A 21,797-nucleotide genomic window follows, 5' to 3' on the forward strand; every position below is an offset into this window, starting at 1 on the left:
TAGAATACTGAAATAGTACATTTACATGGCCACTAATAGTTCACCAATAATCCCATTAGAAATAAATATGCATCATGTAAACCCCTTAATTGGAACAATCAGACCCAATCAGAATCCATTTTAATCAAAATGAGAGTGGTGGTGGAACCCTTTAAAAATCCAGTCAGTAGGTAGATAGTAGTTATGTAACAATTTCTATAAATCTTCCTATTTCATTGCAATAAATATATTTTTTCTGTGCATGTTTACTTGACATGAGAGTAACATTAGGTGACATGACATGGTGGGCAGAGTACACAAATCCTGTATTTGAGTAGTAGTAAAGATACTCTAAGCCAATGGAAGTACAAAAGTAAGAGTAAAAGTAAAAGTCCTCCCTTTACATGTCAACTTGAGTAAAAGTAAAAAGTTTTTTTACAAAGAAAGTAAAGTTACACAGGTGAAATTTCCCCTAGAAAACACTACACACCACTATGGTCACTACAGAAATGTAGTGAAGTAAAAGTAGCAAAATTTGCTGTATGATGTAGTGAAGTAAAAGTAAAAAAGAACTTTTTAAATAAAAATTAAATACAGATACATGCCTGAAGTAAAACAGAAATACATGAACTTAAGTACAATAACAAAGAAAATTTACAGTGGTGAAGTGAGGAGTTTACGGGAAGGAAATAAGGCTTCCATTTCTGAACAGCCAACTCTTTCATCCACTGCATCTCTGTGTGATGAAGGATCACTGATTCATTTGCAGTTAAACATTTAACCAATCAGAGGTAAGACTGAGTTCTTGTAAGCAATTATAATGCAGAAGGTGGGATTTATTACAAAAGATGGGAAGCCTAAACTAACCTCTAAATTGGAGGGAAATTATTATTTTGTTTTATTTCTATAAAAATTAAACAACACTTTACAACAAACTGAACCAGAATCACTTTGAGCATAACCGTATATTCTAATTAAATGCTTTATGAAAGTAAAAGCCCTTTATATGGCTGATCTTATCTGATCAGCATCTGATCAGCTATATATACATTTTTTTTTTTTTTATTATTATTATTAATAAACAGTTGTAATGGCTAATCGAAATGATTTCAATCAGAAGTCACTCACCAAAGTCACTCACAAGCACAGTGAGATTGAAAGTGTCAGTGTAAGCCAATTTTTCTTTGCAACATGTTAAACACCTAAGTCTTTAGTTGGAAAATAATAGGGTTTAAATATAAGATACAAGATAGATTCATTCGGATACACGCCCAGACAAATGCCACTCATAGCCACATATCAAGAAAGAGTATTGCTTCTTCTATCTTCCTGTAACACTCACAAACTAGAATTGTAATTTATGGATATTTACAATGTAATATTCGGTTTGTATGTTGATGTATCATTTTTAATGTTGTTGTTTGATGTTGTTGTCAGAAGGATCTTATTGCTGATTGCTATTGATAATCTGTCAAAAATGTCAATTGATCAAAGTTTTAAACATCAGAGATGCGTATACCGTATATCTGTATAACCTTCATCTCTATGCCATACTCTAATTTGTCTGACTCATGTCACATTAATTGTTACTCTAATGTTGGAGTACTGAATCACATATATATTTGTAATTATTTTGTGTATGTATTTATTTGCTTATTTTCTCCCACCAGGAGTATCTAGACGTCCTGGGAAGGCCGATGGTGTTAGCAGGCAACCGGGCTAAGCAAGTTCAGTGGACCAACGTGTACCAGGATGCTCTGGTAAGGAAGATCAGCAATGTCATGATTATCTCAGCATTACTGTCTGAATAGTCCATCTAACATTACGTTATTAAATACTAGAGAAACAGGCATAAAGCTGGCAAGGTAGAATCGACTCCTAATCTAGAATGATCAAATCACTCTCGTCGGATATTGAAACTGAAAATTCGCCAGCTTAAGCGTTTCACACGCATCCGAATGTAGCACGGCGGACAGAAGTGAATGAGTCAGACGCAGAACGGATAAAACCTGCTTATCAGGGCCTGGCAGGGTGGGAATGTTACCTTTGGGAAAATAAGCGAATAAGATACGGGTACGTTTAAAATAGTTGCAGTTCTATATGAGAAGCCACATTTGGAGTTATCTTTATATTAACTGAGGTCTTTTGTTTGTCATAACTATTGAAAAGTGCATCATTTCTCTGACATTGTTTTTTTTTTTTTTATTTGTTTTCCATGCGCTATAAACATTTCTGCTTGTACTCTAATTATACTGGAGCTCTGTGTCCAATTTCCACACTGTTCTTTCTGTTGTTTCTTCTCGACAGTAATAGGCTGACTCGTGTTGTCACCTCTCCTCTGCTGTCTTTTTACCGCCACATACTTTTCCGCTCAGTATAATTATGAGCATCTCTCCACTTGCTGTTGCCTGCCTTTTGTAATAACTCCCATGAGACCCCTCGTGATTTGTTCGTGCATGTAGTCAATGCGCTGTGGAAAAAAAGTAAATATGCTCAATTCGTGAAAGATCCATTTCCATTCAATCCGCTTCAGCATTTGTCTTTTGCAGCGTTTGTCTTTCTGGTACTGAGAGTAAGATTTATCTTATTTTTTTCCCCTAGGGCCTGGGTTTGGTCATTACTGGGACGATGCCGGTCTTCAATCTTACTAGTGATGGAGACTCGAAGGTTATTTCTTGATTCTGTCATCAATCCCTCAGAATAGGGAAAATCATGATTTTTCATTATCAACTCATTATCATTTTTTATATGAATTTATAAAAAGGTAAAAAAAATTATGAATACATATTAAAAATGATAATATATAACAATATATAATTCATGTCATGTTATGTGGCCAGGTTCATTATTATTCTCTTAACATGTTTATTAACATGTTCAGCTTTGCATCACAGCCCAGAATATCAAACATTAATATTAACATAATGAATCTTTTCATGTGAAAAGCTAAGAGTTGGCTTTTGATTATAGTATGACATTGACGACAAAGGACATTTGAGACATGATGCCCCATTCCTGCCTCTCTTTTTTTTTCATGTATTCTTTAATATAGCAATTCTGCCACCTTGTGGTCAAATATATTATGCTTTCATCTTTTCATGTATATCCTTGATTTATTCATTTTGCAGAATCAGCTAATTCTGGGAGTCATGGGAGTGGATGTTGCACTTAGTGAAATTAAGCAGCTCACACCACAGTATAAAGTAAGTGATAGCTCTGTCTGTCTTTCTTACACACCCACACACACACTCTCTCTAAATGCATTTGCTTTCTGTTCACACAGCTTGGAGCCAATGGTTACACTTATGCCATAGACCCCAATGGCTACGTTCTGCTACACCCAAACTTACAACCTAAGGTAAGGACAGGAAAAGAACAGGAAATGATGAGAAGTTCTTAATGCAGTATGGTGCTGTAAATAGAAGTGTGTTTCTTTAAAGATGCTTGGTACTAACTTCATCTCTACTTTGCAGATCATTAATTTCAGAGAACCGGTTACACTTGACTTCCTGGATGCAGAGCTGCCAGACAACAACAAGGAGGAGGTAAATGTGCATTTGGCATTATAGCAACATCCACACTGTGTTTAAAAGAAATAAATGGGTATGAATGTGTTTTTTTCTTTTTAGACTTTTTACAATGTGCTGCTTTGTGAGCATTTAGTTTGTGTGAGTCGTTTGACAAATGGAAGAGATTAAAAGAAACCCTGCTGTTTTATCGTCCCTTAGATTCGTCGACATATGATTGACGGGAAGCCAGGTCAGAAGAAAATCAAGACATTAGTTAAGTCTGTAGACAAGGTATGGCACTTATACATCCTCCAAACTGACAACTTCCACTACACACACACACACACGGCATGTCGCTGTTGCTTGAAGTGTCCTGGAAAATGCTTGGATCCCTATGTGGTCATTAAGTGAGAGACAGCCAGAGCAGCCTTCTTACAAACTAGATTTACTGGAGATTGTGACCTCACGTATGAAATAAATAAAAGGCCCCCTGCTATGTCACTCTCTTCTGTTCTGCTTTTGGACACGTTACCTTTAAAAGTCACTCCTTCTTTTCTTTGCTGGCCTTCATTCTCATCAGTACCCCGCACCAGTTTCTCAATAGATTATGATGCGCGGACAGATCTCCATCAGGCCATGGGAACACAAACAAATCAGGAGATTAAAAAAAATTAAATTCAAAAGTTAAACAAAAAGGTTGATTTTATAAAGGTAAATGCTCTCAGGCAGTGTCGTATATCAATAAATCAATACTAAATTTGTTAGTTGTGCATCAGCGTCCTCTCTGTCCTTTGTGATGGTGCAGCTTTTTTCCTTTTTCATTTTACACAGTTTTTTTGCCAAGAAGTCTCAAAGTTTTTGAGTGCCTTTTAGCATAATGAATCCTCCTTTCCTCTTCTTTGGCGAGACAAGTATTGGAAAAGAGATAACTGAGATAGAAGGTCCCTTTCATAGGCTGTGCACCTGAAGTAACGGTCATAAAGTGAAAACTTCGCTGTTAGTACTCAGCTTTAAAATGAGTCCATAGGAAAAGTCCACTGGTTTAGAACTGTCTGTTATGCAGGGAAGTGGAACAGTAAACCACAGTGAGAGAAATATTGTTCTAAAACTACGGCAATGATATTGATATCTGGTATTAGTATAAATTAATAAATAGGGTATATGTGGCAAATATTCCTTTATTAATACTTATTGTACATACTGTACATAATATACCTAGACCCCTGTACATACTGTATGACCCTACAACCTTATATTGTATCTACACTGTTGTAGAGCCTATATGTAAATATTTAGTAAAGACAAGTGGCTTGTTTTCATTTTTATGAAAATAATTTATTGTCCTTTATTATATTCATTATATTTACTGTTTAAATGAATCAGGAGTTAGCACTGTCACCTTGCATCTTCAGGGTTGGGGATTTAAATATGTGTACTGTCATCTTCAATAACCAGTTATGCATGAGGGATTGTGAAATGTGTTTGTTTTCTTTTCTACAGCGATACATTGACCAGGTCACGAGGACTTATATATGGGCACCAGTAGATGGCACAGATTACAGGTAAAGACAAGCCTGCTGTCATCCAACTGGTTTGCTCAACAACACACCATTACCATCATCATCATCTTGTCAGTCCACCTTGGCTTGTTTGTTCCACAGCACAGTTTTTGGAGAATGAACTAAAAACAGTGCAAAGTTAGTGAAGAAAGGTGAAAGTTGTTTAAAACCCAATGCAAGCAAGCAAAAATGTGTCCTTTCAGTTTCTGTCTATTTTTTAAAACACTTAGAACTTTATCAGAAAGGGCTTTAAATATACAGTGGAGCCTTGGATTAGGAGCATAATTTGAGGGGAGGAGGGTGTGTGTAATGAGGCACGATGTCAAATTACACGCACGCACACATAACGGGATGCTGAGGGAAAGGAAGAAAATAGATCTTTAACCCTCTCTAATTAGACTTTCTTTTGCATTACACGCGCACGCACACGTGTGTTATAAGAAACAGTACACATGCGCTGTACACACACAAAATAAAATATGTTTTGCAAGCACATACGTGGTCACAGTGTTCTAGTAAACAGTACACGCACACATCGATGTTGATTATACCAGTAAGAGACGCACTTTAGGACCCAGCAGGGGGGACGATTACCCACAATTCCGCAGCGCAAGAGAGAGAAAAACCATTGGCTTGGTTGTGATCACATGATGCTTGGTGTCAAAACAAGAAGCGCATGCATGATACATGATACTCGGTACACGTAAACCAAGACTTGTTCGATTTCCAGGTCAAAATTGATTAAAAATCTTTGCTTGTCTTGCAGAACGCTCGCAAACCACGTTACTCGCAAACCGCATTACTCGCAATCTGAGGTTTCACTGTAATTGGAAACAAGAAATTACTGTACAGCACAACATTTGAAGGTTTTTTGGTTTCCTCTCACCTCTTAAACACACTCTAGTCTGTGAGTTAGCTGTGCTAAAGAGACCCCTACAGTAGGTGTGAATGAGTGTGTGGTTGTGTGTGATGGACTTGCATCTCATCCAGAGTATGTTTCCATTTCACACCTCAAATTTACCACAAACCCTAAGGCAGTTAAAGAAGATAAATGACAAAAAAGGATGTCAGTGTGGATTAACTCAGGAGGCAACTAGTTTGACTTTTTCATCAATGTAGCTTAAGATGACAAACAGTAAAATTGAGTGTATTGCAAAGCATGATATCTTAGCAAGTGAAAACATCTGGAATGTGAGCAAATTGATCTAATAGGTTTTATTATGAGATTATTTTAAATCAAATACAAGATTTCATGACAAGCTTGAAATGAGTGCACTATGTCTAGGTTTAAATATCTTATACAAGGGGCGTTTAAGGCCCACCCGATAAATTTCCCGAGAATAAAGGTGTGAACTTGACTCATAACTTGATGCACAATTAAAAGTCTTGGTTTAACTTGAACACCCCTCGTACTAGCTTCATTACATGATGATTTTTTAGAACATCTCTTTAGAACATAAGCTCTTTTGGGTGTAACTAGTGAGCAGGATGTAATACCTGTGTTCCGTCTGTGAAATCAGATTGTGTTCTGTGTTCTGCAGTCTCGGTTTGGTGCTGCCCACATACAGTGAGAACTACATCAGGGCCAACCTCAGCGATCAGATCCTGCAAGTCCAGTGTAAGTATTAGAAGCAGCTAGACAGCCCTGTGTCTGTCTTTCCCTCTCCTCCAGGTGATTCCTCCCAGCTCCCTTCTCTATTCTTAACCCTCCTAACCCAACCCCATCCAGGTGACCTCTAGCAGCAACGGCACGACCAGCCCGAGTGTGGATTCCTGAAAAAAAAAAAAACCTGTACAAGGACTGTCTTCTTTCCTCTCTTCCTCTTCATAGACATTGGGGTGGGACAAAAAAGAATGGGAATATTCTTCTGTCGTCCCCCCCACCCTTTCTCATACTCCTCCCCCCCTTTTCCTGTCCTCATGCTGTTTTGTACAGAGGGGATTTTTCTTTCCCTGTAGGGTTGAAAAGAAAAACCCCTTGCCAAAAAAAATGACAGAAAGGTGAAAGCTGTGGGTTTTATCGTGTTACTATGTTAAGTTGAAAATAATGGTGACCATTATTTTTCTTTTGCTCTCGCCTCTTCTTCCTCATGACAATGATTCTGAAGCACTTTAACCGCTTGATATTGTTTGTATGGGATGTGTGAAAAGACACTTTTCACTTCCCCTGATTTATGTTATTTGTGTGTGTGTGTGTGTGGTTTTTGTTTGTTTTGTTTTTGTTTTTATGACTTTATGATTTCTGGGAATGCTACTGTAGTGTGTTTTCTGTAATCAGCTTTGGAATCATTTATGCAGTAAAACATAATGCTCCAATATGGGCATTTGTTCAGCACTGGAGATGGAGATTTGCTGTGGGTCTTTCTCTCTTTTACTCTCTCTTGCATTCTCTCTTATTCGCTCTTTCTTTCACTCTCTCTGTTTTTCGCTCTCTCTCTTGCTTTCTCTCTTTTGCTCTCTCTTGAACCATCTCTGTCTTTGTCTTGCTTTCTTTCACTTCCTCTCTCTCTCTCTCTCTCTCTCTCTCTTGCTCTGTCTCTCACTATTTCTCTCTGTTTCTCTTAACCCAGTTGCTCCTCTCCTTCTTTAGCATATACTCGTACATGTTTCTTTTTTCTTTTTTTTTTTAAAGTTACATCAGTCATGACTGTGGCGATGTGCTCTGACATGTCTTTGTGTAAATTTCAGCCATGTTGTTCGCCGGAGTTTGATGTCTGCTCTTTTTTAGCCTTTTTTGTTCGGTTCCATGTTCATTTCTTTTTAACTCACTTGATTTTCCTTCTTCTTAAAAAAAACAATATTTTTATTCAAACAGTCATTGAATAAAATATTGTCTGTGATCCCCCCTCCTCTCCTACCCAATTCCCCCTGTTTCTTTTCTTGCTCACTCCTTCTCTGACGGATCCACACAGTAAAAGACACCACGGGCAAGTATACTCCATATTGGTCCATCTCCTCCTCCTCCCTTATTCCCCTTTACCCCTCATCCCCTTGTTCTCTTGTCCTCACCCCTCCTGCTGACACCCACCTTCACCTGTTCCAGCCTGCTTGCCTCCTCTGTTACCCTGCTGGCCTTGCCTCTAATACTCTTTACTCTACCTCACTCCCCACTCACCCACCCTCCCGCTACAGCACGCACACACATCTCTCTCGCTCACCTCTCCTGTTCACTCTATCATCTCTTCTTCTCCTTCTCTTTCTCTCTCTGGCTACATCATATTCAGACCTCTATCACTTGCATCCTGAAAATCCTGTAAAAAAAAAAATGTTCTGCACATATCACAAAAAAAAAGATGTCGGATTTCATCACCTCCTGGACAATTTCCTCTTTCTGTCTCTTCTACTTTATTCTCTTTATCCTGTTCGAAGGTTTTCCCGCCATGAGTTTCACAAAGTAGAAAAGCAGTAAGAATAGCTGAAACTGTCTTTTTCCTACATACCTGATCAGTTCAAGTAACTTTTTACTGTTAAGTGTTGAAAATATGAAGTGCTGTTTAACAGAACTTGTAGTTGTTAGTAAAAGTCAGTATATTGTCAGATATTTTAGAGGTGCTTTTCTGATACTGTGTAGTTTAGGTAAAGTACATGCAAGATAGGACACACATACACATCCTCTGATTATGTCTCATTGATGTCGCATGCAGTTTGCATGGTAACTGGGAAGACTTTGACACAGCATCGTCTCAGGTCGTCGTTAATGCATGTTCCCAATATATTCTGCCTTTTATACGCTGGAATGTCTGTAGTCAGTCATGTGTTAGCGGCTAACCAACACACCAAGCAGTAGCTTTTGATCAGTTTAATAATCACCAAGAGGGGCGCATCTCACAGCGTAGATGGGTTTAAATCAAAAGTTATGGTCCAGAATGGTAAAAAGTACCAGTACGGTGCATCTCGAAAAAATTTGAGTATTGTGAAAAGTTTTTTTATTTTCTTTCCAGAATTTAATTTAAAAGTGAAACTCTCATATGTTACAGATTCATTACTTGTAAAGTGAAATATTTTAAGCCTTTCTTTTGTTTTCATTTTGATGAATATAACTTACAGCTCATGACAATTAAAAATCCACTATCTCGAAATATTAGAGTGTTTAATTTTGAGTTTGAGTAAATTAATATTCATACAGTAAAATACCATGTACAGTCTAGTTCATCACACACATCAGGAAAACTGCTGACTTGGCAGTTGTCCAAGACATTATCACTATAAAATAAAATTTTGTATTTCATTTGGGAATCAATGTCCCAGAGTCTGAATGAAGAGAGGAGAGGCACGAAATCCAATTTCAGTGTGAAGTTTCCATAGTCTGTGATGATTTGGGGTGCCATGTCATCTACTGTTGTTCACTGGTCCACTGTATTTTATAAAGTCCAAAGTCAATGCAGCCATCTACCCGGAGATTTTAGAGTGCTTCCTGCTTCTGTCTGCTGACGAGCTTTATGGAGATGCTGATCTCCTTTTTCAGCGGAACTTACAACCTGCCCACTGTCCCAAAACTTTAACTCTAACTGTGCCAAAACACTAACGTGTTTGTAGAGTCCCGACCAAGTATTCAGTACATAAATTAACATAATTTTCAGAATTTCTTTATTCTAAAAATGTTCTTTTTGATTTTAGAAAATATTCTAACAATTTTAGATACAGGATTATTTTTATTGAGAAAAAAAATGGGGGAAAGTCATGATCATTGAAATTAAAACAAAGAAAGGCTAAAAATAATTAACTTTCCATGTAATGAATCTAGAATGCATAGGATCACTTTTTCAATTAAATTACAAAAGAAAGTTTTATTTTTTCAACAATATAAAATTTTTTCGAGATGCACTTTAACATAAAAGTTGTGCTCAAGTCTTTCTGATTATAGAGCAATATCGTTGAAACATCTTTGAGACATACAATGTGCTCACATGAAGCGCTTGAAGTATACGTCTCACCGACATAAAGTTAAAAAGGCAAAGTGATTTTTGTACTGGATTTTGAAATAGAGCCCGCATTTTAACTTTTAACAGTTGTAGTAATGTAATGTTCTATAATTTAAAAAGACCTTTTAGATTTTGAAGAAGTTTAGAAATTAGTTGTATATTTAATGTAGCATGTTTTTGTTAGTAAATGAAAGGTTTGTCTTCAAGTCCTCTCGTCTTGTCTTGGTGGTGGAGCGCGATGCTCCTGATGCGTTTGTCGTCCTCCTGTAACACCTCCCCTCACCTTCCCCGTGTTTCCATCAGCTTGACTCCTTTTCCCCATTATCACCCCTCAGACTGGCACGGCAACGGATCGCCTACTTTCTCGGAAATTCCGATCCGGATGTGCACGGCATTGTGTTTGGGATACTACCTGGGCACTACTGTAATCACAGCTGACATGAGAATAAACAGTACAATTGCCACTTGTAGGGGATTTCACTTAGTTGTTTTAACGGCTCCAGCTTTTATTTGCACCTTTTTCATGTTAATATTAAGTTTTTTCGAAGTTGCCCTGTTTCTCACCTTTCACAATGCAGCGCACATCCTTCGATTGTGTCCCAGACACCCTGGGCCCACCGTGCCAGTCTGAGGGGTGATACCTCCATAAGGACCCCTGCCTCACCCACCTTCCTGCAAAATAATTGGCCATGTTGATGCCTGTTTACAAAAGAACAGAAATGAAAGATTTTGTGGGCATCGCGTCGGAGAACTCGCTCCATTCAGGTGGTGAAGGTTTGAGCCAGTTCTCCGACAATGCGAAAGCATCAGCAGACGACCTGAAAATTGGCATGCAATTTGTGCTTTAGAGTTCACTACAAAACACAAAAGTTTACCTGCGAAATTGCAGCTCATTCTTTGACCGCCGGTGATAAGACTTCTAAGACTTCTAAGGCACCATATTGGCTAATACTGGTCTTTCCCCCGTGATTCCTCGGTGTTGCTATGGTAACGTCCCCCCACTGCGTCCCTGCACCCGTTGAAGAGCAGCTGCTGTTTTCTCTCTCTTTCTCTCCCTCTCTCTCTTTCTCTTTCTCTCTCTCTTTCTCCCAGACTCTCCTCCCTGCTCACTCGCTTTCCCTGGGTAATTTTGCCCCCTTTCTGTTGCAGATTTTGAATCTCTCCTGCCACACACTTTTGAGTCAGAGGGACATGTGTTGATAGCCCCAAGGTAGTTCTGTGTAATTGCTTGAGCCCACCTTGACTGAGCTGTCCATGTTTTATCTGTAAACGAACATACACCATCTTCTTTATGTCCTCGAGGTGTCTTGTAGCTAATAGTAACAGTCATCATTCAAAATGTCTGTGTGTGTGTGTGTGTGTGTGTACGTTGTGTTCCAGGTGTGTATTGCCGTGTTTTTTAATTCAGTATAGTCTATCTCTGTCTTCCTCAAGTGTTGGAGATTTTAATTAAGTAACATTCAAGAGCTTCTTTTCTCCTAGTCCTGTAATCCTAATGCCCCTACAACGTCAATTACCTTTCTGTTTCTTCACGGCATGAAAAAAGACAAATGGACTTTATTCATCAAAGGTGATTTGGATGCATGAAATAACATAGGAACAAATCTGCAGTTGATTTATGAATTCTGTTGATTTGAGTGTCTTGGATGAATCAACTTTTCCCACATGGAACCAAGCTCCTGCCCACGAGTGATGTATTTGCTTCATAAGCATTAGACACAGCGCAATTTCTCCTTAACCTACAAATAATTTAAATACATCACCCTGTATGTTTTTGCAAGTGTTGCAAAAATTTAAAAGTAAAATTAAATCATGCAGCAAACTATAAGGAGTTGATTTTGGCACAAGCATGAGAATGTGCTCTTTTGCAATAATTCTCGTTAAGGCACAATCAGGTACAAAACTGAACTGTTTTCTAACAACATCAAACTCTATACAGCTTGCTGGGTTTTAATGAATTATATTTTAGTCAAAATATTACTTAGAACAAATAAACAGATCCTTATTTTATATCAGCAGAAAATGAAAAACATAAATCAAGCACTCCTGATCAGACGTCCAAACGAATATATATTTGCATCTGACCCTCTTTAATACTGCAAAGCCTAGGCAACACATAGGGGTCGCTATCCGTCGTCTCGCATCAGCGTTGTCGGAGTCCGTCGGCGTCTGTCGCCAACACAGTTTTCCTCTGTCTACGTATAACGTCTCCTAAAACTATTCATAGGAACTTGACCAAACCTTCACAGAACCTTTATTAGGAAGCATTGATGTGCTCTAAATGTTTAATTTTTGGAAGTGGAATGTTCAGTTGGCTGACACCACGTCTTCCTTGGAAGACGCATATACAGGTCAGTACATCATGGTGAACCTACAAATAATTTACATACATCACATTTACATACATCACTGAACATACATCACTGAAGGACCAATGAACCGATGAAGATACACGCCTGCTCGTTCTCAATCGAATTTACAAATTAAAAGTTGACACTTAACCACCTTAGCTACTGTACATCTGCATTCAGGTTCGCTTTTACACTAGACACGATAGATTCGTACCATGCGCAGGTATGACTGCTTCCTTCTCCCCTCTCCCCTACTGGCACATTTTCAGATTTCAAAGTGGGTCGCAGCGTAGACAAAGTAGGTCAGATGCTAAATCAAATCGTACCTCATAGCAGAATCAATTACAGTATGATATGAAACAACAACTCGTTGAAGACTGAGGTTTACACCACCACTCCATACTAGTGTACTACTCTACTTACAACAGCCGGCTTGATGATACATATGTTAATTTTGGTTACTTGACATCTAGTCAGTCATTGTTCAGGTCGTTAGGTGCCATGAGGTTGATTATACAGAAACACTAAAGATAAAAGTGATGAATAAGAACACTATCAGTGGAATTTGCATACACTTGTTCTACGATCAGATTTGCAGCTTTGATGAATAAGGGCCATTATCGTGTGTGACTCATTTTCAGAGTTTGGTTTGGCTGTTGCATGGTGCACACTTGCTAAACCATTGCATTTTTGGTGCATGTTTTTGTGTCTGCACATGTATTTATTGGGTTTCAGGGTGTGTTGTGTGTAAGTCAATATTGTGTACAACAATGTGTTTTTCATAAAAATTGTTCAAAACACATATTTGTAAAGCTGCTGGCATGCACCGCAACAGTGATGTGATTAGTGATTGTTACCCTTAAAAAAGACTCCATCCTCTGTGTGTTGGTGTTAGAGATAGGAGTGTGTGTAGTGTGACTGTTAAAAAGCTTGTATCTGCTTCTTAGGGAATACTGCAAAGACCTGGAACTTTCTGGCAACAACACGGAGTTCCTACACAACTTCATCGCTCTGATGGAGAAAGTCACTCCAGACTCCAAACAATGTGAGGATTCTGAAGAAATATTTTAATGCATTACCTAATGAACAAAAACGCTGATAATAATTAGACCACTGAGTGACTAACTGAATACTTGGGGTTTGCGTGGTCTCCCCATGCTTGGTGGGTTACCTCCAGGTGTTCTGGTTTCCCCCTACAGTGCAAAGACATACAGATTAGGCTAATTGGGGGTCACAAATTGCCGTAGTGTTTAAATGACAATTGCGTGTCGAGTTGGCCAAACTACCCCTTAACTGCCACAGAAACGACGGCTATATCTCCAGGGTGGGGAGTATCCGCTGCCCAATGTGCCGGATGGCACATGGACGAACCAATATTTTGCATAATATTATGTATTAGAGCCATGGAGCATTCCATTTTCTGGCATTTAAATCCACAGAAACGTAAGACAATATCGACATAATTTCTACACCAGTGTTTATTATTGACGAGTTATTAAGGATTAGATAACCGATTGTTCAATCAAAGTAATCAGTCAAGATGCCTTAAAGCCACAAATAATAATAAGTTTAATATAATTTTGATAATTGTGGCTTTTCTAGCTCTGATCAAAAACTTTCTAATTATACAATATTTTTTACTAATCTAACTAAAATAATATAATATATATGTAGAAAATCTTTTAATTTAGTTTTGGGACCTTAAATGATAGAAGAAACAATTTTAAATCCTGGCAAGCACAGAACAATTTGCAGTGTGACCTCAGCTTCCTGCCTGCGATGTGTGAAAAAAGAAAATCACTGTCTATAAAAGTTTATGTGACAAATTATATTGTTACCATAATAAGATAATGCAACACTTCTTATCCAACCCAGGTGACAACTTTCTGCTGCATAACCTAATCCTGGACACTGGCATCATCAGACAGCTGGTGGAGAAAGTGTGGAAAACCAAGGACCTCAACACGTTAGTGCAATTCAGCTTCACCTCTAACACAACCTCTTATTTAATAACACAAATAACCCACTATCTCTAAGTTACAGTTTGTGTTACACTGGTTTGTGTGTGTGTGTGTGTGTGTGTGTGTGTGTGTGTGTGTGTGTGTGCTAGATATGGATTTTTGGCCGTCTTTGCAGCTACGGATGGAGGCATCACCCGTATCTTTCCCAATAAGTGAGTCGCTAATCATATCATTTGGTCATTTGTGGTATTTCTAAAATGGTTTTTATTCCCATTTTAGGAGCTTTATTTCACTTTAGGGATTTATTCTTAAAGATTGTTCATTTATGATGTTGCGTGTGTCAAGAGCTGCTGAGACCTGGGAGGAGGATCCAGAGCCATTTAATGCCAGTTACTACCGCCGCAGTCTGGACAACAAGGGTTACATCTTTAGAGCACCATATCGTAGCCGTAAGTAAACACAGAGATCAAATCCAATCCAAAGGGAGCTTGGAGCTTGTTGAAATCTTTAATAAATTCACAAATACATTAGATAAGTGTGCAATTGTATTTATGGAAAAGATGCAGTAATGAGAAACAGAAAGTTTGAGCAAAAAAAACTTGCATGCACAATCACTATTCACTTATCAGTCTGTATAGGCAGGGTATTTCTAATATTAATATGTGGATTTTCTATCATGTTGTGTGTTTTTCTTCGCGATCACTAAATCGTTGAACCTAAATTCCATTCAAACTAAGAAGATTAATTCTTTTCAGCAAATGCAATCTACCAGGATCAGGAGAATGACACGATTGGCATCCTGGTCAGTACAGCTGTCGACATTGCAGTGGGCAGCAGAAACATCAAGCCGGCTGGTAAATTCCTGACCTTCATCTTACAGTTTATGAAATTACAACTACATGTTATAATTACATGTCATAATTATAAATCATTTATAGTCAACGTTCAGTTGATTTCCTGCGTGAAAATGGAAAGTGGTTTTAATCATTAATTATTTTTTTTCTGCGCACCCTGGCAACTGCTGTATATAGTGGAAACATGCATAGAGACTGAGGAACATGGATGCGTTCAATACCGATAACTGCGCATGCTCACTACACGGTTGTGTATGGCTAACCAGGACTAGCCATATGGCTAACTGGGAACTAGGCATGTACTGTACTGTAGCTGTATGGTTAACTGGAAAAGAAAAAGTTAAATTTGTACTTAATACCCATAACGTTGAAAGATACATTACCAGCTCAGTTTAGTTAAGTGTGATACGGAAACTTCATATAAGTTTGTCATGGAACACATTTTTTCATGGCACAAGGGTTGTGGAATTTGGCCCCAATTGCTTACAGTGAACGCACTCTGGGTGACATAGTCAGTGTGCAGAGCAGGAAAAGTCAGGACAGGTAAGACCTATGGTAATGTAGTTATATGCAGTAAAAATCATCAAACAATTATGGAATGGTTACTGACTCCCATCACTAATAATTACTCTGGATTGCATTGCACCATTAAACTCTTTATACACTTGTTCATTTCAAATATACTGTAATTGTTTTGGTCTGTATTTATTTATGTTTGTGTTTATGCATTTTAAATGTTTTACCTTTAGACAAACATTCTAGTGTTGTGATTGCTAAATATTCCTTTGAAGTGGAAAAATAATTCAAGGTATGAAGTTCGCATTTCTTTTCTTAATGTGCTACAACATCCAGTACAACTTTAGAATATTATCAGCAGTGTTGAATATTCTCAGGTATAATAGAGACACAATCAGGAGTGGATTCAAAGACAGATAACTCTTAAGCGGTTGTTTACTGCTTAAGTGGCATATAAAGTGAAAGGCGTGTGAACACGAGGGTTTGTTTCAAAAACGATAAAGTTTTAGGAGCTGCCTTAATTCAAAAGCAGTAAATTGTAAATTAAAGCAAAGTATATTGTGCAAGTTGAAGTCAGGTTTGTGCTAATCATCTGTTTCATAAAGCTGTTTACATACTGTAGTTACACAGGCAGCTTGTTCCACCCAGTGTGGAGGAATTTCTTTACATGTCTTTTTTACATGTAAATTTTTTTATGGTTTACATTTTAATCCAAGAGTTAATGTAAGAGCTGTAGTTCTATTTGTTCTTTATATGTTCTTTTGTATGTTCTTTCTTAGAGTTTTATTGACTTCCACCCTCTCTCTCTCGCTCTCTCTCTCTCAGTTGTGGGTGTAAAGTTGGACCTTGAAGCTTGGACTTCGAAATTTAAGATCCTTGCCAGCAACCACACTGATAACATTCGACAAGGTTCTCAAATGGTAAAATGCTCACATCCATGCACTTTAATTTTTTATTATATTACGTACATGAATATGCACACATTTTTTCCAGGTAAATCTGGCCAATATACAGAGTCAGCCAAAAAATATATATACACACTTCAAGGAAAAAAAAATAGTATAATGTATATTAAATGAATATAATATTAATAATATTATCATATACAGTATATCAATATATAACACATAGCAATATATTTAGTATTAAAATATTTATACAAGTTTTTCTTGTTTTTAAGTGTGTATACATTTTATTTGCTGTCTAGCAATAAAGTTTAGTATTTACTAGCAAACAGTTGTTCTTTTTCACTTTTAAATTTTGGAAAGTCCTACCATCTTGTAGACTTTCCAGTAGTGGTAACCACTCCTCCAGATGTGTACCCTGCATTGACCTAGGTGTCAACTCCTAACAAGTATGTGACATAAGCATGGTATAGTATCACCACATACAGTATAGTGGTAGTTGTGGGGTGTGATGTGATGGAGGAGCTACAACAGATATCTACAAACCATCACCAGACCATCTATGGGTACAGTGTAACGCTTCTGACCAGCCGTGTGCATAATGATTGATCACATGCTGCTACTACGGTTTCCCAAGAAACAGCTCTTATCTTTTTTTATATATCTATGACTGTGTGCAAAGTGCAAGCATAAGAACAGTCACTTTTGTATTTAAATAGTGATCAGTTTCTGTTCAACAAATTGAGGGTATGCGTTACAGTTTATGTGTACAAAATACATATGTTTGAACTCTGTTCCTCAGTGTGGGCCGACCAGTGGCTGTGAGATGGACTGCGAGGCCCATGAGGTAAGTTCACACCCTCTAGTTTTTCTCATAATCATTTACTGGGTTTGACTGATAACAGGTTTAAACACACCGGCCAAAAACAAAATAAAAAAAATGTCACGCACACTAAAGTCTTTTGCCGTGCCTATTGCTTTGATTATGGCTGTGGCATAGTTTTGATAAGCTTATGCAATGACACAACATTTATCCCCAGCCAGAGTCACATTAATTTCCCTCCAAGATCTTGTATTGATGATAAGAGAGTTTGGTTCCAATGCTTCACAGTCTCTTCTTTATGCTCCCTACCAAATTGAAGTCTTTTTTTCCAATTAGTCTCACTGAAAAGTAGCTTTCTTAGTTCAACAGAGCTGTTTCGTTCCTTGAGTTTTGTGTTTTGATTTCACTAAGCGTATAAGTGATCTTCCATCATGCTTATTCAGGATCTTTTTTTAAAAGGTTTCTTCCTTGAAGATGATAATTCACCACTATTCTTCCAGGTTCAGGATGTTTTAGTAGTTTTAGGCCAATAATTTGCTATTAACATGGTTGTTTAAGAAATGAGAAGCTACTCACTGCATCAGTTAGGGTTAAATAACTTGTTGCCAGCTGAAACATATTAATTCCTTCAATAATTCTTCAATGGAAGGCTCTTACATATTTGCTTATTTAAATCTTATGGACTTTTTTTTGATCGGGCAGTGCATAATGGCATTTATTTATACAATCTATTGTAGAGTTAGATCATGTAGTAATCTTTTACTGACACTTGCCGTACTTGTGCAGGACTTGCTGTGTTACCTGATTGATGACGGTGGCTTCCTCATCATGTCCAATCAGAATCAAGACTGGAACAAGGTCAGAAGGAAGATATTTTGCTTACATGCATGTATGAAACATCCAAGAAATATTAGCATACCCTTTCAGTGGCCTTAAAGCTCTTCCTCTTCTTGTAGATCGGCATGTTCTTCAGTGAGGTGGACCCAGCTCTGATGCATGTCCTCTACAACAACTCCTTCTACATCTCCAAGGAGTCTTATGATTACCAGTCTGTGTGCGGCCCTGTGCCTAACAGTAATACCGGAGCCGCACCTAGAGGAGTATTTGTGGTAATTTTTTTTTTAGACAATGAATTAATGACATAATGTTCCTTAAGAACTGTAAGGTTTTAGTTTTAAACTGCTTTCTTGTCTTGTAGCCCACTATTGCAGACCTGCTAAACGTTGCCTGGTGGACTTCAGCAGCTACATGGTATGAAACAAAAAAATAAATAAAAATATATGTGAGGTTTAATCTAAGTGAACCAAGCCCTGTTATACATCAGCATCTATGTTTCTTTACTAACAGGAATCGGCAATAATGATTTTAGCATCTTACTGGGTGTTGGTTAGTGTCCATCGATCAGCCAGAGTCAGGATGTGTCCGCCGTGTCACATTGATCTATAGTGTCAGCACTGTGTCTAATTAATGCCATAAGACTTTTATACAGTACATACCTGCATGCATACATACAAAGGTTTTTCTTATTTATTATCTTAGATGCGTTCATTTACATAAGGGATGCTTTCTGTTTTATAATACAAGTTTTATTACATACTACAACCCACAAACTATAAAACCTAAAAAAAAAAAAAAAAAGTTTTTATTATGTTTCCTTTCTTGAATACTTTAAGAACTGAGACCAGATTTAATTTTTTTTTATTAATAAACAAATAAAAATCCTTGGTTGTTATTAGTGTTTGCAATTAGGGTTTAAAAGAGGCTTACTTTGCTTTCTTGTCTTTTTCCTGTAGGTCTCTGTTTCAGCAGCTCCTTTATGGTTTTGCATACCATAGCTGGTTCGTTACAGGTATGTATAAGGAACGTTTTCTCACAATGATGTGAGAAAAAGCACATTACAGGCATTAATCTAGTACTAGCACGATTTGTCAGAGTTTGTGAACACCTGAGTGTGAGGAATCCCGAATTCCTACTATGGATACACATTGTATAAGATTATAATTTGCCTTCACCGGAACAAAGAAGCCCAAACTCGTTCTACGCCATGAGATCCATGAACACATTGCCAAGGCTGGAGTAGAAGAACTGAACCCAGCTGAACACTAGGGTACAGGTATGCCAACTGAACCCCAGGCCTCCACACCCAACACTAGTGCCTGACCTCACTAATGCTCTTGTGGCTAAATCCTCAGCCATGCTGCAAAGTCTGGTGGAAGAAGAGTGGAGGTTATATAAGGGCAAAGGGAGATTACATCTGGAACAGGATGTTCAAACAGAACATACGGGTAGGACTGTCAGGTGTCAACAAACTTTGGGTCATATTTAAAAAAAATAAATAAAAACAAATTGTCTGATATAAGTGTTTTGCTATTTCCTGTTTTTTTCTTGGTTGGACATTTGGGGACATTTCAGCACAAACAACAAATGTTGTTGAGCTGCACACCTTACATTGAACAAATACATGATCTGTGTTTGACAAAACATTCATTTATTTATTCATTTATTTATATAGTATTCTGAACTCATACTAGCTCACAGTAGCCATTAAGTCATAGTCAAAGTCTCTCTTTCTCTCTTTCATTCCAAACTGGGGATCATGCTGTTTTCGTTGCTGTCTGCAACCGCCACCACTTCTGATTTCAAACACTTGCTACATGATTAAGCCTTTTACAGAAGAAAAGCAAAGTATGCAGTTAGGAATAATAGCAGGTAGATTCAAGCCCTACACACCACTGTGGTTAAGTAACACAACGTCCTGCAAAAATGCAATCAAGTAGAAAGTACAGATATTTGTTGTAGGATGTAGTGGAGTAAAAATATTCACTAATAAAACTACTCTAGTACAGATACATGAAACATATGTATATACAGTGGGGCAAAAAATGTATTTAATCAGCCACCAATTGTGCAAGTTCTCCCACATAAAAAGATGAGAGAGGCCTGTAATTTTCATCATAAGTATACTGTCTGAGAGACACTGTAGAGAATAGAGATGGGAAAAATATTTTCAGTAATGTATAACAGTTCTTTTGCGTGGCAGCTCATGTATTGCCACATTTCAAATTAATTTTTGTATTCACTTTGAAGGCTTGTATTTAAAGTGGGATACTAACAGAATTGCCATACAGATCGAATTGGCACCAAGGTATCACGATTATATCTCATCTGGGGGTCCCTGGTGATTCCCATCCCTAGTTCTTGAGTTTGGTATAAAAGTATATGTACTTGCTTACCTTCCACCTCTAAAAAGAATGTGACTGCATAAGAAGAAAAGTCCACATATCTACTGTATCACATTGTAATCAATCCATCCATCTAGGAACCTCTGTAGTCCCACTAGGAACCGTGGGGGCCAGTGGTGATTATTATTGTATTTATTCCCATTTTACAACTGTGGTGGGATCTCCAGTCACCCAGTTTGGGCATGCAACTTAGCCTAGCCTGCTGAACTTTGGACTGCAGGAAGAAACCGGAGTACTCGGAGGAAACCAACCAAGCACAGGGAGAATAATTGTAATAGATTATAGAAATCTTGCTGCTGTTTAACAGCTGTTTTTCGTAGTGTTGCTGTGGACTTTGATTGATATCTAAACATCAAGCATCTAAATATGTGTGTGTGTGTGTGTGTGTGTGTGTGTGTGTAGATGATGTTTATGCAGCAGAGACCATGGACTCCAGAGAGACTAGCTGCGTCACAATACAGAAGCAGTTCTACTTTGGAAACATCAGCAGTGCCTACAGCATAGTGCAAGACTGTGAGAACTGCTCCAGGTCAGATGAACGTTTCTGTCCTCTGTTTCGTGACTTGAAGGTTTCAAGCCACTGGTTACTGTACTGTAGTAAAAATCTACACATAATTTGATATCACACAAACATGCAATGTACATTCACTGGCCTCTTTATTAGGAACATTCATGCAATCACATGGATGCGGTGCAGATGCGGGTCGAGGTGAAACATGAAAAATTACAGTGTAGCCTCAGCTCCCTGTTTTTGTCTGAGAGAACCAGTCTCTGATGTGGTCTGCTTTTGTAGCCTATTTATCACAAACATGTCATCTACAAGGCGTTTCGTCCATAGACACATTGTACCTTTTTTGGCGTCATACTGTAGATGCTATAAAGGTTTTGTCTGCAAAATGTTAATGCACTGTACTGCAGCAGGCAAAGTACACCAATCAAGGTAGATATAAAATAAGGTAAAATATCACTTAAGTAAAAAGAGTTCTCTATTCACAATTCTACTTAAGTAAAAGTACAAAAGTACTCACTTTTAATTTTACACAAGTTTAAAAATTACTGCGCTTGTATAAGCTTACAGTAGCCTTTAAGTCAGAGTTAAATAATCTCATGATAGTTAGCAGGTCACGATATTACTGCTTCAAATACTACACACCGCTGATGTTATCTAGCACAAAG

At 37.8% G+C, this 21,797-nt stretch overlaps 1 protein-coding gene across 2 annotated transcripts in view; it reads left to right on the plus strand.

The window, feature by feature from the left end:
- Window positions 1-21,797, plus strand: part of cacna2d2a (calcium channel, voltage-dependent, alpha 2/delta subunit 2a) — a 242,239-nt gene that overhangs the window by 214,217 nt on the left and 6,225 nt on the right. Inside the window, exons 15-36 of one of the 2 annotated variants that reach the window (XM_053497570.1) lie at window positions 1,650-1,739; window positions 2,581-2,646; window positions 3,108-3,182; window positions 3,263-3,337; window positions 3,453-3,524; window positions 3,708-3,779; window positions 4,989-5,050; window positions 6,589-6,665; window positions 7,960-7,974; window positions 11,119-11,179; window positions 13,268-13,365; window positions 14,196-14,286; window positions 14,431-14,493; window positions 14,627-14,730; window positions 15,037-15,135; window positions 16,477-16,571; window positions 17,359-17,403; window positions 18,166-18,237; window positions 18,336-18,488; window positions 18,578-18,630; window positions 19,173-19,228; window positions 21,024-21,150. In XM_053497570.1, coding sequence (XP_053353545.1) covers window positions 1,650-1,739; window positions 2,581-2,646; window positions 3,108-3,182; window positions 3,263-3,337; window positions 3,453-3,524; window positions 3,708-3,779; window positions 4,989-5,050; window positions 6,589-6,665; window positions 7,960-7,974; window positions 11,119-11,179; window positions 13,268-13,365; window positions 14,196-14,286; window positions 14,431-14,493; window positions 14,627-14,730; window positions 15,037-15,135; window positions 16,477-16,571; window positions 17,359-17,403; window positions 18,166-18,237; window positions 18,336-18,488; window positions 18,578-18,630; window positions 19,173-19,228; window positions 21,024-21,150 — 1,721 coding nt within the window. The remainder of the gene's footprint in view (window positions 1-1,649; window positions 1,740-2,580; window positions 2,647-3,107; window positions 3,183-3,262; window positions 3,338-3,452; window positions 3,525-3,707; window positions 3,780-4,988; window positions 5,051-6,588; window positions 6,666-7,959; window positions 7,975-11,118; window positions 11,180-13,267; window positions 13,366-14,195; window positions 14,287-14,430; window positions 14,494-14,626; window positions 14,731-15,036; window positions 15,136-16,476; window positions 16,572-17,358; window positions 17,404-18,165; window positions 18,238-18,335; window positions 18,489-18,577; window positions 18,631-19,172; window positions 19,229-21,023; window positions 21,151-21,797) is intronic. The other variant, XM_053497571.1, reaches the window with a different exon arrangement.

This window comes from Clarias gariepinus, chromosome 6 (genome assembly GCF_024256425.1).
Source record: "Clarias gariepinus isolate MV-2021 ecotype Netherlands chromosome 6, CGAR_prim_01v2, whole genome shotgun sequence".
Lineage (NCBI taxonomy): Eukaryota > Metazoa > Chordata > Actinopteri > Siluriformes > Clariidae > Clarias > Clarias gariepinus.